General features: G+C 41.1%; 1 protein-coding gene across 2 annotated transcripts; it reads right to left on the bottom strand.

Moving 5' to 3' along the window:
• Positions 1-8,315: 8,315 nt before the first annotated feature.
• On the bottom strand, positions 8,316-14,803 carry ap5m1 (adaptor related protein complex 5 subunit mu 1). 2 transcript variants are annotated; one of them, XM_078276819.1, is made up of 8 exons: positions 14,554-14,802; positions 13,761-14,421; positions 13,432-13,659; positions 13,210-13,349; positions 12,159-12,244; positions 11,944-12,056; positions 10,026-10,122; positions 8,316-9,945 (listed from the first exon to the last, which is right to left on the bottom strand). In XM_078276819.1, exons 1-8 carry the CDS (start codon positions 14,619-14,621, stop codon positions 9,863-9,865), a joined length of 1,476 nt encoding a protein of 491 aa, XP_078132945.1. In that variant the 5' UTR covers positions 14,622-14,802; the 3' UTR covers positions 8,316-9,862. The 2 variants fall into 2 exon arrangements, with proteins under 2 accessions (XP_078132945.1, XP_078132946.1); XM_078276820.1 differs by lacking the exon at positions 10,026-10,122 and having other exon boundaries at positions 14,554-14,803.
• Between the last annotated feature and the right edge of the window lie 25 nt (positions 14,804-14,828).

The raw sequence follows: 14,828 nt of genomic DNA, 5'->3' as shown, positions 1-14,828 counted from the left end.
GGTGGAAAGTGTAATTTACTTTCTTGAAATACTTGCCACACTCAGTCATGTTCCTCGCATGCACCCAAACCAAGCGCTGACTGGCCTCTCCTGACCTGCTCTGCGGACTGTATTCTGTGAATATAAATATTGGCAGGGCCAATTTGGCTCAATCTTATATGTATTTATGATATTTGTTTAGAGCTGTATCAATAAGAGCATTATTTTAAGTCTTATTGAATAGTATTATATACAAGAATGGCAATTATACTATGCGTAATGTACAGGCTCTTTTGGTTTTATAATTAAAGACTTAAAACTCTCATTTATAGCACTGTTTTGTTTGTTTAACTAATGACCACATGAATGTGGCTCAGTCCTGAGTTTCTAACAATATATTGAAACATCTTTCATTTTCTCAGTAAAGTGCTGCCTAAATCAGCACTGACAAGGATGCATACAACGCTTGCAAAGCTTCGCAAACACCCCTGAATAAATTACCATTATACGTTTGTATTATGTTGTTTACTTTTATAAAAATTACTATTATAATAATTATAATTATGAATGCTGTTTTTTTATCTGTGCTGTTGGGGTGGACATGGACTCAGTATTAAAAAGTGCATTAAAAAGTATAAAAATAGAGCTTGTTTATAAAAAGAAGTGCCAGAGCGGAGCTTCCCTAAGCCCCAAATGTCCCAAAATCCTAGAAACGCCCCTGCGTACACCTGATCTCAGTTAAATTGAAATCAGACACCGCCTACCAAGAGTCTGGGTCTGTCCGAGGTTTCTTCCTAAAAAGGAGTTTTTCCTTGCCACTATCGCAATAGCTACTGCTAATGCTTGCTCCTGAGGCAATCACTGTAATAGTTGGGGCTTTGTAAATTACAGAGTGTGGTCTAGACCTACTCTATCTGTAAAGTGTCTCGAGATAACTCTTGTTGTGATTTGATACTATAAATAAAATTGAATTGAATTGAATTGAAATTCTTCAATTCAAAGAAAGATAAGTTATGAGCATTTTAATCTTTATTCATTGTATCTGATAAATATTATTAATGTTTGTTTATTGACTGTCATTTTGCAAAAGTGGCCCCCTGGGCAAAGCAAGTTGAGTATCCCTGGTTTAAGGTGTGATCACGATTTTTTCAAAACTGAAACTGTGAAACAGCCCTATAAGACTGTATAACAGACAAACATTGTTTCAGCCATGTACTTTGTATCATGACCAGATATTTTTAGCAGAACTTAGCAGCGTGGTTTATATAATATTAGTAATCTGTTAAGTACATTGCATTGATTTAGCAGCGATGACTTTGCAGAATTCTCCCACTCTCTTGCTATAATATATTATGCAATGCTTTTCTGTGCTGCACTTAGCTGTCACACACACACACAAACACAAACACAGTCACAAACACACACGCACTGCAAACTGAAGAAGATTAAGAAGGATTGTCTATACTATCATTTATCTTTCACATATACACACAATCTGTGGTAATAATGCATACCTATCTGCCTGGCAATGGAAAAAGCCCATGGGACATGTTGTGCCTGTAGAGGTAACACTGTGATAGGCACTTGTCAAAATTGCTTTTTAGTGTCACATAACATGGTTGCAAAAATGTAGTGCAAATAGTGCTGTTGAGATGATGAGGGTGTCAAGAGAATTATTTTGTGTCTTTCTACATCACTCGTCGTAACACACACACATGCACACACACACACTCCCAAGAGTCTAACACCACAGTGCCGTTATGATTGCTGGAGTGCAGTCAGTGAGTTGAGATCTCTAATGAAGCATTTGCTGAGGTGACACTTTCAGCTAAACAACTGCAGTGGCATTTTAACACATTAAAATAAATGAGCTAGAAGAAGCAGAGGAATGTGTTATGTTCAAATCTTAATTCCACGACACATTAGTTCTGCTGAATTCTGATAAGAGATGGTAATCAGAAAGGGGCCTTATGAAGTGGATGTAAGATACAGCTTTAGCCGCAATAACAGATTTTTCGTACATTCTTATTGGATAGGGGTAGACAGAATATGATCAAAATGTGAAAAGGGAGAAATTACAAAAATTACAAAACCCTGCTACAAGGTATTATCATATTACAGGTTGAATGCCAATCTGCATCATTTGCCAAAAAAGGGCCAGCAATCAGCATTTTAAAAAGTAACATGAGACAACTAATAGTGCTTCAAAGGGGCCAAAAACAGTGCTCAAACTGCAGATGCATCGATGAAAGAAGATAAATAATTTAAATGATAAGACTGTCAGCATGCTAAAATGTCAGAAAATACTGAAAAATGGTCATCACAATTTCCCAGAATCCAAGCTGTTTAAATTGCTTGTTTTGTTTGACCACGTTTTAAACCCAGTTATTCAGTTTACTACATAGACTGTAAAAACAAGGTTTACTACTATTTTAAACAGTCTATGGTTTACTATCATAGAAAACTAAACAAGACTAAGAGTTTTCAGCCTGGCTAGCAGCTCTGTCAGGCTGTTCTGACTGTCGATAGCTTTGAGGTAAATGCTCACATCAGAATGCTAACTTGCTCACAATGCTAACACGCTGATGTTTAGTATAATTTTAACAATATAGCAGTTTAGTGTGTTTGCATGCTACCACTACATCCAACCTACAGCTGAGGCTGATGGGAATGTCATTAGTTTTGCATGCATTTGTTCATAAACCAAAGTATTTAACAGACATTTGCAAGAAGAAAATACAGGGGATTACCAAAGTCAGTAGGATACATCCTGCGGGGACCATGAATGTCTGCACTGAATTTCACCGCAATCCATCTAAAAGTTGTTAAGATATTTCAGTCTCGACCAAAGTAATGCCCTCCCTAGAGCCATGCCGTTTGCATGGCTAATAACCAAAATAATGTAATATATAAAGGGGAACCATTTTGAAAACTATCACCACATAATCTAGGCTACCAAACACATACAAACTACACCAACAAAGAAGAACAGAGGTCTCATTTTTAAACTAACCAGCAGTGATATGAAGTACTGATAAAACTACCTGACATGGAGCCTGATAAGACCAACCTTTGTAACAGTGTTTGTCTACCCCCTGTGGTTTTCTGACTACTCATGAAGTCACATTTTTCATTCTGTTAACAATTTACCCAAGAACCTGACTCTCTACTCATCACTCTGGGCTTTCTAATATGGAAGGGGTGCAGGGAAATAACAGGTTCTTTCAAGCATTAACTTATGAGTTACAAAGTAACCTGTAGGGAGAGTTTCCATAGAAACCCAGCTCATTATGAAGTCAAGTATGAAGGCAGAGATGAAGTACACACCTACTCCTTTAACCACTACCAAAAGTGTTTACTGCATTTGTACTCTGTCTGACACCAGACAGAGATGCTTCGGGACAAACCTTAAATTCGCCAGCAGGGGAGATGTGAGGGCCACCAGGTTTGTTAAGTTATTCTGTAATTGACAAAGTTTTTCATAGGAGAGGCCAAAAATCTGTAGGGAATCGATACCTACATGGAAAGTTAATATAACCAGTGGACCTTCAGTGACAGAGCCTACATGTCCGATGAGAAGACATTAAAAAGGTGAGATTAGTAATTGTAATTAACACTAAACTTGAAGAAAGATATACTAACTTCAAACGTTTTTCATATTTCACTATTAATAGAGAAGAATTTAGTATTTCAGCATGCCAGCATTGGAACAGGGAGTGAGACAATGGGCTCCACAGGCTCCAGACCCAGGCTGCGTAAAGTAGCTCCATGTAATAGCCTGCAGAGAGAGGGGGCACAGCCTGAACCACAGTGACCCTCTACCGGTCACTGTGGAGCAGCCATCAGGATCTCTGGGACAGAGGAAGACAACCTTACCTCCACTGAGACACGAGATAACTCTTTCCTCATTCTCAGGTTAGTAAGTCTCCTGGCTATAATGTTTCATTCCCACTCAGGCTTTTATTATTTTTACAGACCACTCTGTGTTGTGATACTGATTCTGTAGATAACAGCGTGTCCATGTGTGTGCTGTACGAACCATGCTTTGCAGGAAACCCCCCACCAAAGCAAAGTAACAATTCAAGCATCATTCACTCCCATCCACCCCGAAGACCCCAGGTTAGCACAGCAAAATCAGCTGCCTAATAACAGGCTATCCTTGTTGCCTAATTCTTATGAGAAGTTCCTCATCTGTTTAATCCTGTGCTGGAACATAATTTTGCATTATTGTTCCTGACTGGTTGTGATTTTTACCCAGACATGTCATCATTATCTCTCCTCAGGCATTGCAACCACTGGCCCTTCAAATTGGCCACACAAGCACTGCCAGTCAAATTGCCATGGTAATAAAAAAGAAAAAAAAGAAACATATCGCTGCTGACTGTCCCAGTGTCACTGCGGCTGCCCCATGCCATCTCAAACCCCAATAAGGAATTTGGTGTTTGTTGTAGGGCAGGGACTGCAGAGACGGGGGTGTCCACCTGTTTTCTACAATCGGTCAGACAGGACACTCCGGCACCGGCAGAATGATTCAGGTAAAGCATCTTGACAAAGTACGGAAAAGCTGAAGTGCATCTATCAATAATTCAGATCATGCATTTCTATGTTAAGCCACAATTAAAAATATGCAACAGTGCTGACGAGAGATGGGGGAAAGAAAGAGGGAGAAGAGAGAGGGAGACAGCTGTGTGTGTAGGCTCTTCCAGTCCCAGTGGATCTGAATTGAGTGTCTATGGAGTGGAAAGTAGGGCGTTCTACAGCCATGACTGGCCCTCAGTAGGATCTATTTTCAGGGTACAGGGAACAGAAAAGCCCCCACTATTAGATACAAGGTCGCAAACACAAAGAAAAGTGTTGACAGTCACATGATTCTTTCTATAGAATGGTTCGTGCGTACGTCCATAGGAAATATCTTTACTAAACTATAAATACCATAAATCCCATAAAGCATGCATTGTAATATGTGTAAATGGCAGGGGGGGACAAGGGCATATGACACTGTTCTTTTTTGTAAAAGGACACAAGCCAAAAAGGTTGAGTACTGGCTTAATCTTTATAACATTGTCTATATTTCCCTCTGAAATAGTGAAGTTGATGTATAAAGAAGCATTAAATAGAAAGACAGGTACCTCAAATTGTACTTTAGTACAGTGCTAGAGTGTACTAAATGTACTTAGTTACTTTCCACCACTGGTTTTGTACTGTATGGCCTTGTGGTCTTTCTAGGGAGGATTCCTAGAGGCCCAGACAGCTCTCACACAACAGGCTCATCGGCATCGGTGAGCTCGCTTCCGACAAGCCAGAGTGCACAGAAGACATAAGGTTGTCTACTCAGTTAATGGTAAGACTGCAAATTGTTATTCAAATAAGCAAGCTTAATACAAAAAAATCTACCTACAGTCAGGTCCATAAATATTGGGACATTGACACAATTCTAATCTTTTGCCTCTATACACCACCACAATGGAGTTGAAATGAAACGAACAAGATGTGCTTTAACTGCAGACTTTCAGCTTTAATTTGAGGGTATTTACATCCAAATCGGGTGAACGGTGTAGGAATTACAACAGTTTGTATATGTGCCTCCCACTTTTAAGGGACCAAAAGTAATGGGACAGATTAACAATCATAAATCAAACTTTCACTTTTTAATACTTGGTTGCAAATCCTTTGCAATCAATTACAGCCTGAAGTCTGGAGCATAGACATCACCAGACGCTGGGTTTCATCCCTGGTGATGCTCTGCCAGGCCTCTACTGCAACTGTCTTCAGTTCCTGCTTGTTCTTGGGGCATTTTCCCTTCAGTTTTGTCTTCAGCAAGTGAAATGCATGCTCAATCAGTTCAGGTCAGGTGATTGACTTGGCCATTGCATAACATTCCACTTCTTTCCCTTAAAAAACTCTTTGGTTGCTTTCGCAGTATGCTTCGGGTCATTGTCCATCTGCACTGTGAAGCGCCGTCCAATGAGTTCTGAAGCATTTGGCTGAATATGAGCAGATAATATTGCCCGAAACACTTCAGAATTCATCCTGCTGCTTTTTGTCAGCAGTCACATCATCAATAAATACAAGAGAACCAGTTCCATTGGCAGCCATACATGCCCACGCCATGACACTACCACCACCATACTTCACTGATGAGGTGGTATGCTTTGGATCATGAGCAGTTCCTTTCCTTCTCCATACTCTTCTCTTCCCATCACTCTGGTACAAGTTGATCTTTGTCTCATCTGTCCATAGGATGTTGTTCCAGAAATGTGAAGGCTTTTTTAGATGTTGTTTGGCAAACTCTAATCTGGCCTTCCTGTTTTTGAGGCTCACCAATGGTTTTACATCTTGTAGTGAACCCTCTGTATTCACTCTGGTGAAGTCTTCTCTTGATTGTTGACTTTGACACACATACACCTACCTCCTGGAGAGTGTTCTTGATCTGGCCAACTGTTGTGAAGGGTGTTTTCTTCACCAGGAAAGTATTCTTCGGTCATCCACCACAGTTGTTTCCCGTGGTCTTCCGGGTCTTTTGGTGTTGCTGAGCTCACCGGTGCGTTCTTCCTTTTTAAAGAATGTTCCAAACAGTTGATTTGGCCACACCTAATGTTTTTGCTATCTCTCTGATGGGTTTGTTTAGATTTTTTCAGCCTAATGATGGCTTGCTTTACTGATAGTGACAGTTCTTTGGATCTCATATTGAGAGTTGACAGCAACAGATTCCAAATGTAAATAGCACACTTGAAATGAACTCTGGACCTTTTATCTGCTCCTTGTAAATGGGATAATGAGGGAATAACACACACCTGGCCATGGAACAGCTGAGCAGCCAACTGTCCCATTACTTTTGGTCCCTTAAAAAGTGGGAGGCACATATACAAACTGTTGTAATTCCTACACCGTTCACCTGATTTGGATGTAAATACCCTCAAATTAAAGCTGAAAGTCTGCAGTTAAAGCACATCTTGTTCGTTTCATTTCAACTCCATTGTGGTGGTGTATAGAGCCAAAAAGATTAGAATTGTGTCGATGTCCCAATATTTATGGACCTGACTGTATATTACTACTGATTCCAATATCATTTCATCTGGGCCTTTAGTTGGAGAAACAAATACAGAAGGCATCCAGAGGCTGAAACTTGTGAGAAGGTCCACAGAGAGGTACATCTTCCTGGATGAGACCACAGGAGAAAGTCTAGACCCCAGCTGCCTTCTGGACTCAAAATCTCTGCCTCACCTCTGTGAAGCCAGACAGCGTAAGCAGCCAGACAAACAGCTTCTGTGCAGCAGAGAAGATGAGATCCAGACAGATCGAACTCAAGGTCCCACAAACAGAGAGGAAAGAACTCAACAAACTGGACACAGAGGACTGTCTTTAGACCAAAACCTAGCCTGGACAACTGAAAGGGAAATAGTGAAAATAGAAGACGGGTAAAACACAGAGGGATAGCTGGATGTGGCCTGAGTCAGACAGAAGCTGTCAGACAGCGAGGATAAGAGGTGCAGAAGGGATCTGGGACAATAAGCTGGATTAAGAACACTTGCAATATAAACAAAACTCTTGATGTTCTGGGGATACTTTCATACATGCCTGAGTTTATGTTGCCCTCTATAGGTGAAAGCAGTGAAAACACTTGCTGCCCAAGCAGTGAGTCTGAAGCTCATTTAGCCTTCCTACAATATTGATAGCAAACATCCAAAAACACATTTTATATTAAGTTCAAAGAGTTGGGATTCGAATCAGCCAACTTTGAAGCTTCTGCTCTATTATCGGGCATTTGTTATAGAAATTAGCACAAAAGAATCCCTCAGTATAAAGACATCTCATTATTTCAAAAGATCTGTGGCTCTTGAACAATAATTAGACTGAAAACAGGAAACTGCTAATTGTACCATCATTCTTCAAGAGGTCTCCCTGAGGCCGGCTCTTAGCGGGTTTAGAGAGGCTAAGAGGAACTGGATTCCTACCAAACACCTGGGGCCACAGAGGCCGACAAAAGCCTGGTCCTCAGGCACGGTGAGTTAGATGAAGATTGCTGGAATCACATCGCACAGCAGGGGGCTGGACGGGAATTAAACAAGCAAAGATTATCTGGCAGTGGTTGAGTAGAACAATTTCAATAGATGAAATGAGCAATAAACTGTATTAAAGAAAACAAAGGTCTAACCACTGGGTGTCATTATCGGGCTGAGGGCCACAATGAAGTAAACTCCCACAGTTATGTGGATAACAGTTGCAGTGTTGATAATAGTTCAGTTAATGTTTTGGTATATACAATAATTTTGAGTATGTAAGGCTATGCAACCTTGTAATATATTAACATAATTTATGACAATCCACACAGCTGCTTTACTTTCACAAATTTATTTTGGCCTGTGTTATTTTGATGATTATTGTAGTGTTAATCAACAATCATGAAATAACTGGAGCAGAGCAACACATTAAAATGAGTCCATCTACTTAGCAAGTCATTCAATCAACCAACAAAGTCTGCCAGTGAGAGGCCACTGACTGCAGACTTGAGGAGCCAGACTGACCACATATTGGGATACTGAGGAGATTTAGAGTGCCCCAACTCTTCAAAAAACTTCTCCTTTTCCAGTTCGCTAGCCACACACACTGGGCCTTAAAGCCAAATCATCGTGGAGGGGGAGAGCCGAGAGGTCTCGGTGTCTGCCACTCCGTACTGCTACATAAAAAGAAGGTGAAGGATGCCGTGTGAGCAATTGGTTCCAATTGACAGAGGATTTGTCATGGTCAGCCTTCTGAGTGGAAATCCACGTGAGAACGTAGCATTTGGACCATCAAGGGGCACAAGAGGCCAACAGCAGACAATGAGGGCACTCAGAGGAGTCTGGCTGCCGTGGACTAGTGAGGCACCATCTCCTCTGATTTAACCCTTCATCGGCTGGTTATTCATTTACCTTAATACACTGAGGTGGAGCTTTCATAGTAAAAATATCACAGTTCAGGTAAAACAATAGTTAACAGTGAGAAACATCTGGAATCACATGCCCCTCTTTAAATAATTTCATCATAATTAAGTATTGATTATAAAGGGATGTCAGCACTGACACTTGTGTTACAACAATTAAGATCAAAATAATACACTTAAAGTTCTACATTAATTAAGTTAAGGCACCTATGCAACCTCAAGAGGCGACCCAACCATTCCCATCCTTGTGACTTTGTAACCAATTAGGCAGGTCCTGTTTGCTGAATGTGAGCGCCTGCTTTAAATCCTCAGAGGGCCAGAGGGTCAGCGCTCAATCACAGTCTGGCTGGAGAGGTTGAGTGTTTGAACTAGCCACTAGTTGACAGGGCGGGGATGGGGTCAAAGGGGTGGGGGAGTGACTGGTGGAGGGGGCGAGGACTCCTGCCAGCTCTAAAAGAGGAGCCTTTAGTAGCCAAGACACTGGCCAGAGCAGCCTGGCCTTTCACAGCCCAGCCACCCCTCTCCTCCAGGCCCACAACAGCTGATGACAAGGCCCCAGCTGCTAATTATCCGGTTGATGGAGAGTCACTGAAGTGGGACTGTCAGAGCAAGGGGTGGCCTTGTGTCAACAATGGGATAAATTTGAGGAAGGGTAAAGGTTGGGGGATAAAAGAAGTTGGATGAGGGAGGTAGGTATTTAAAAAAAAAAAAAAAAAAAAGGATCAGTGAAAGCAATATGATTAGGTATTTTATATGTAATTGTTTGATAACAATAATATTGACTGTTATTTATATGTCCTATCATTTGTAAGATCTGCAGTAACAAGAAGACAGTAACAATTTCAATTTACAGGGTCACATATCCGGTCTGGATCACTGCATATGCTCGACAGTCTTCAGTCCTATTACAGCATAGTGAACTGAGCACTTTTCCACCATGCTACTCTTCATGTATCCATGCTACAGCATCATCTGCCCACAGGCTACTGGAGCAGTTCCTGTTGAATTCCATATGAAGTACTCTTTGGATTGAAGTTCTCGGGCTGAAAACAAGAAAAAAAATTTACTTTCAGAAAACGTGCATACAGCCTAATATTTCATACAAAACCTATTGTAAGCTTACATGTTACAATCCGTGGTTTGGCAGAGGAATAAACCTGCACTGAATGCTGGTCCACACAGCACCCAGAGAGCGTCATGTCAGGCACTTTGAAATACAACTGTGAAGATAACGGTTGAGGTGTTCATCATTTTACAAACTAATTATTATATATTAATAGATCCCTTATACATTTGACATTATCATTAGCTGTTTAATAGTCTTGCATTGCCAGACCTACAGTTGTGTTCAAAATAATAGCAGTCCTAACAACTAATAACATTACTAACCTCATAAATCCAATTTTTTGGTGGAAGTGATATTTCTACATGGCAAATAATTTACTAGTAAGTGTTGTAGAGTCATAGAAAACCAACAGACATGACATGCATGCTGCTCATTCTGTGTAATTGAATCTGTAATTGAAAGGGGCATATTCAAAATAATAGCAGTGTTGTGTTCAATTAGTGAGGTGATTGATTCTGTGAAGAAACAGGTGTCAATTATGGCCCATATTTAAGGAAGGAAGGAAGCAAATGTTGTGCATGCTGGTTATAGTGCATTTCACACTGAAATACTCAGCAAAATGGGTCGTTCCAGACATTGCTCTGAGGAACAGCGGACTTTGATTAAAAAGTTGATTGGAGAGGGGAAAACATATAAAGAAGTGCAGAAAATTATAGGCTGCTCAGCCAAAATGATTTCAAATGCCTTGAAATGGCATCCAAAGCATGAACGACGTGGGAAAAAACAGTCAACTACCATTCGAATGGATCGAAGAATAGCCAAAATAGCAAAGGCTCAACCAATGATCAGCTCCAGGAAAATCAAAGAAGACTTAAAGTTACCTGTGAGTACTGTTATGATCAGAAGAAGGCTATGTGAAGCAAAGCTATCAGCTAGAAGCCCCCCGCAAAGTCCCATTGCTGAAAAAAGACATGTACTGAATAGGTTGAAATTTGCCAAAGGACACATTGACTGGCCAAAGGAGAAATGGCGCAACATTCTGTGGACTGATGACAGCAAAATTGTTCTTTTTGGGTCTAGGGGCCGCAGACAGTTTGTCCGACGACCCCCATGCACTGAATTCAAGCCACAGTACACGGTGAAGACAGTAAAGCATGGTGGTGCAAAAATCATCGGTTTCTCATACTGTGGTGTTGGGCCTATTTATCGCATACCAGGGATCATGGATCAGTTTCAATACATCAAAATACTTGAAGAGGGCATGTTGCCTTATGCTGAAGAGGAAATGCCTTTGAAATGGGTCTTTCAACAAGACAATGACCCAAAACACACCAGTAAGCGAGCAAAGTCTTGGTTCCAGATGAACAAGATTGATGTTATGGAGTGGCCAGCCCAATCCCCAGACCTCAATCCCATAGAAAACTTGTGGGGTGACAACAAAAATGCTGTTTCTGAGGCAAAACCCAGTAATGCAGAGGAATTGTGGAATGTAGTTCAATGGTCCTGGGCTGGAATATCTGTTCACAGGTGCCAGAAGTTGGTCGACTCCATGCAACACAGATGTGAAGCAGTTCTCAGAAATAATGGTTATGCAACTAAATATTAGTGCAGTGATTCAAAGTAAAGCAAACCCTTGAGACATTTTTCAGTTCATACAGTAAATGTTTGAGTTTGTAAAGAAAAATGCAAATATTACAGCCTAACATTCCTTTCTGTAAAGGTATAACACAAACTTGATCAATTTTGGTCATGTTTTGATTTGGAATTGAATGTGCAGTGTTCCCAATGCAATGATATTATGGAATTAAAAGCTATTCTAAGGATTTTGAGCATTATTCACTTTTTTAAAATCACACTGCTATTATTTTGACCACAACTGTATGCATTTAATAATTGCTGCAACATGCCTTAGCTGTAAATAAACAAACTGGATCATGAATCAGGCTTCCGATTATCACCACACGTATTCACTTACTTTGATATAGGCTGTAAGTTCTGTGCACAGGGGGTCAGTAGGTCCTGGTGTCGGTCCAGAAAAGCTGATCTTGCCCTCCATTGTGACCTCACGGCATTTAGGGAACTTTTGTCCTAAATATGAGTGAGGAAAAAACTACTCATTAGTTTCTTTTTCAAATATTCAGCTTTAAAGTGATTTTTTTTAACACTGATGCTCAGGAGCACAGTGCTTACCCAGGCCCCAGACCAACAGGTTCTTCTCCTTTGAAACGTCCAGTTGTCCGGCGCTCACCTTTACATCCACAACACCCATCTGATCCCTGCACAAGACGCAGAGCCGACATGCAGATGTTAGTGCAAACATACTGATTAAGGTGGTTGAGTTCAACCACTTCAAGCAACAGGGAGGCAACTTATGAAAACAGATTTGACACAGGAGAACTGTTTATCTGGATGGGTCATTTTTAAAATGTTTTATCCTCGCTGGTCTACAAGAAAACCCAAAGCGACAGTGTACTGTAAGTGTATTTAATGTGAACTGGACAGCAGAATGGTCTACTGATAAAATAGATGTGTTTAAGGGTTTTTAATCAAAGAATTCTGGGATGTTTCTGCAAACTGTGTGAGAGTAGTATTTTATCATATGAAGTTAAGTTTGAGACTTGTAGATTAGGTTACTAAGTTACTATGACTTGGATGTTGGAGGACTCATTATTTATTTATTTTATTTAGTGCACTGTAATGAGACCACTGCAGGTGTTTTCCAAGGATGGAAGACGGCTCTGTTCCATTTTACAAAAAGGCCCATGTAAGAGACTGTTATAATTAAAAGTGATAAACTGTTATAAATAATGGAAGAAAGTGTAATAAGTGGTGTTTATAATTAATTATAAATATAATAAATGTTTAGTAATTTAACAGTTTTTAAAAAACTCTTTATCTCATTGATACTTTTGCATTTGATTGCCAGCTGGAATTAGTTTGACATTAGTTTGCCAGCATAGCTAGCAAACATCAGTTAATAAAAATGTATATTTTTCACCTATGTAGATTGGTTAATCCAACTACATGAATTTATAATTATCAGGCTCTCAAACAGAATGGTGTGGTTTAATTTGTCATAAAATAGTTTTCTTAATATTGTAAACACTAAAACTAAATTGTAAATGACCTTGATTTCTGATCGGATATCAGCATGGACTGTGTCTGTGAGGCATTAAACCTCTACAGGAAACAAACACTGGCAGGTGTTCAGATCTAAAAGATTACACCTTGTGCTGCGTACCTGTTAAAGAATGGCAGGTGTGCTTCGCAGTACTCAAAGCTGTTCTTCACACTCTCATGAAGTTTAAGGGTTACTGACACACGCAGCTGGTTCTCTTCTTCCCTCAGTTGATACGAACCAAGGATAGGTGGAACGGGGACCTAATGAAAAATTGCAGGAATCACTTGAGACATTAACACTAATGTGTGGGATTAGAAGTATGTTAGTATGTATGTTTTATACCGGAGATGTATAGCTGCATAGTCTGAAAGGCTCCAGAGGAGGAGAGAAGGGGAACTTATATGGCCCAGAGAAAGCTGAGCCATCACAGTTATCTACACTGCTGGCAGTCAGAATACTAGAATCCAGTGAGGTGACACAAGGATGGACCAGGATGTCCTGTAGTGGAGAACCATTTGGTGGCAGTGTGAGGGTCACTGTTACATTTGGGAGCACCCCTTCCACTTCACACTGTTGACAGAAGGACAAAAAAAGTAGAATGAAGGAAAACAATGGAAACAGGCAAAACAAAGATAAAACACTGCTTGCTTTCCTTTACACTGTGCCCTTACTTTGCATGTCACAGTGCCATAAACATCCCACAGGTCCTGTCTGCTCTGGTTACCATACTGCATGGAGCGCACTGTTTCTATCAGTGCTACGTTCACCACAGCTCGACCACGGTGGAGCCCCGTCTTCCAGGCTGGCTGCTTCTGGTTCCCCGCAGGAGTGGGCACTGTGGGTGTAGCAGGTGCCCCCAGTAGTGGAACATCCAGGGGCGTGCCAAGTGGACAAACCTGCAAGAGTACAGAGGGCAGCATCGCCAGGCGAGAGGCCAGCCCCTCGCTATCAGGCTTACCCCCAGAGCCGAGGAGAAACGTCTGCAGACCTGCCAAGAGTGTGAGGCCCTGGGATACAGACAGCAAGCTGGCAAGGGGTGGCCGTGGCTCAGCAGGGACATCCACTAAAGGCAGGCAAGCTAGAGTAAGAGGCCCGTGGGAGATGGCCAACACTGGCCAAAGAAATCCCTTTCCAGGACCGTCCACCCGCAGCTCCAGGGCTGGTAGGCGCTGACGATGAAGGCAATCATCTCTGAGAGCTACATAGGACTTGTCTGAGTCTGAAAGCCCCAACTCAGTGAGCAGGAGCTGCAGCACAGTGTTGTCTTCTGGGACTGCTCTATATGACGAACCTGCCAGGATCTTTGCACGGCGCTCCACAGTAGCAAACCTCCTGTGGGTGGGAGACACAAGAATCACATTACAAAACACTGCATACAGCAGAGATTAGAGCGCTGCTACGGTCTTCTACATTATTGTAAACAGGAAGTGGAATATTAGAGCCATTATAACTCATATAACATACCTTGTAAAGCGTATTGACACATTTTCTCCCTTCTCGTGAGAAAGAATCCACAAAGCACGCACACTCATTTATCCGGCTGCACTGACGTCTTCAATTTACAGACTATTCTGTGACTTCAATATTAATATTCGCATCTTATCGTGCAGTTCAGAGATATTCCTCACTGTATTCGAATTTGATTAACCATAGACATATGTGATTAACGCAGTAACTTACTTCCTGCTGCTGTCTCATGTGACAATAACCACCAATCACACGACATTAGCGCTTGCGCA

This window comes from Sander vitreus, chromosome 20, assembly GCF_031162955.1.
Source record: "Sander vitreus isolate 19-12246 chromosome 20, sanVit1, whole genome shotgun sequence".
In the NCBI taxonomy this organism is placed as follows: domain Eukaryota; kingdom Metazoa; phylum Chordata; class Actinopteri; order Perciformes; family Percidae; genus Sander; species Sander vitreus.
The sequence above is the reverse complement of the archived record's forward strand: the minus strand, read 5'-3'. Positions and strand labels throughout refer to the sequence as shown.

Coding starts and splice junctions, on each gene's coding strand:
- ap5m1 (XM_078276819.1), bottom strand. CDS start 14,621: ATGAGTGTGCGTGCTTTGTGGATTCTTTCTCACGAGAAGGGAGAAAAT. Junction 12,057..12,158: donor CCTGTTGGTCTGGGGCCTGG/GTAAGCACTGTG, acceptor ACTCATATTTAG/GACAAAAGTTCCCTAAATGC. Junction 9,946..10,025: donor CAAACCACGGATTGTAACAT/GTAAGCTTACAA, acceptor TCTTGTTTTCAG/CCCGAGAACTTCAATCCAAA.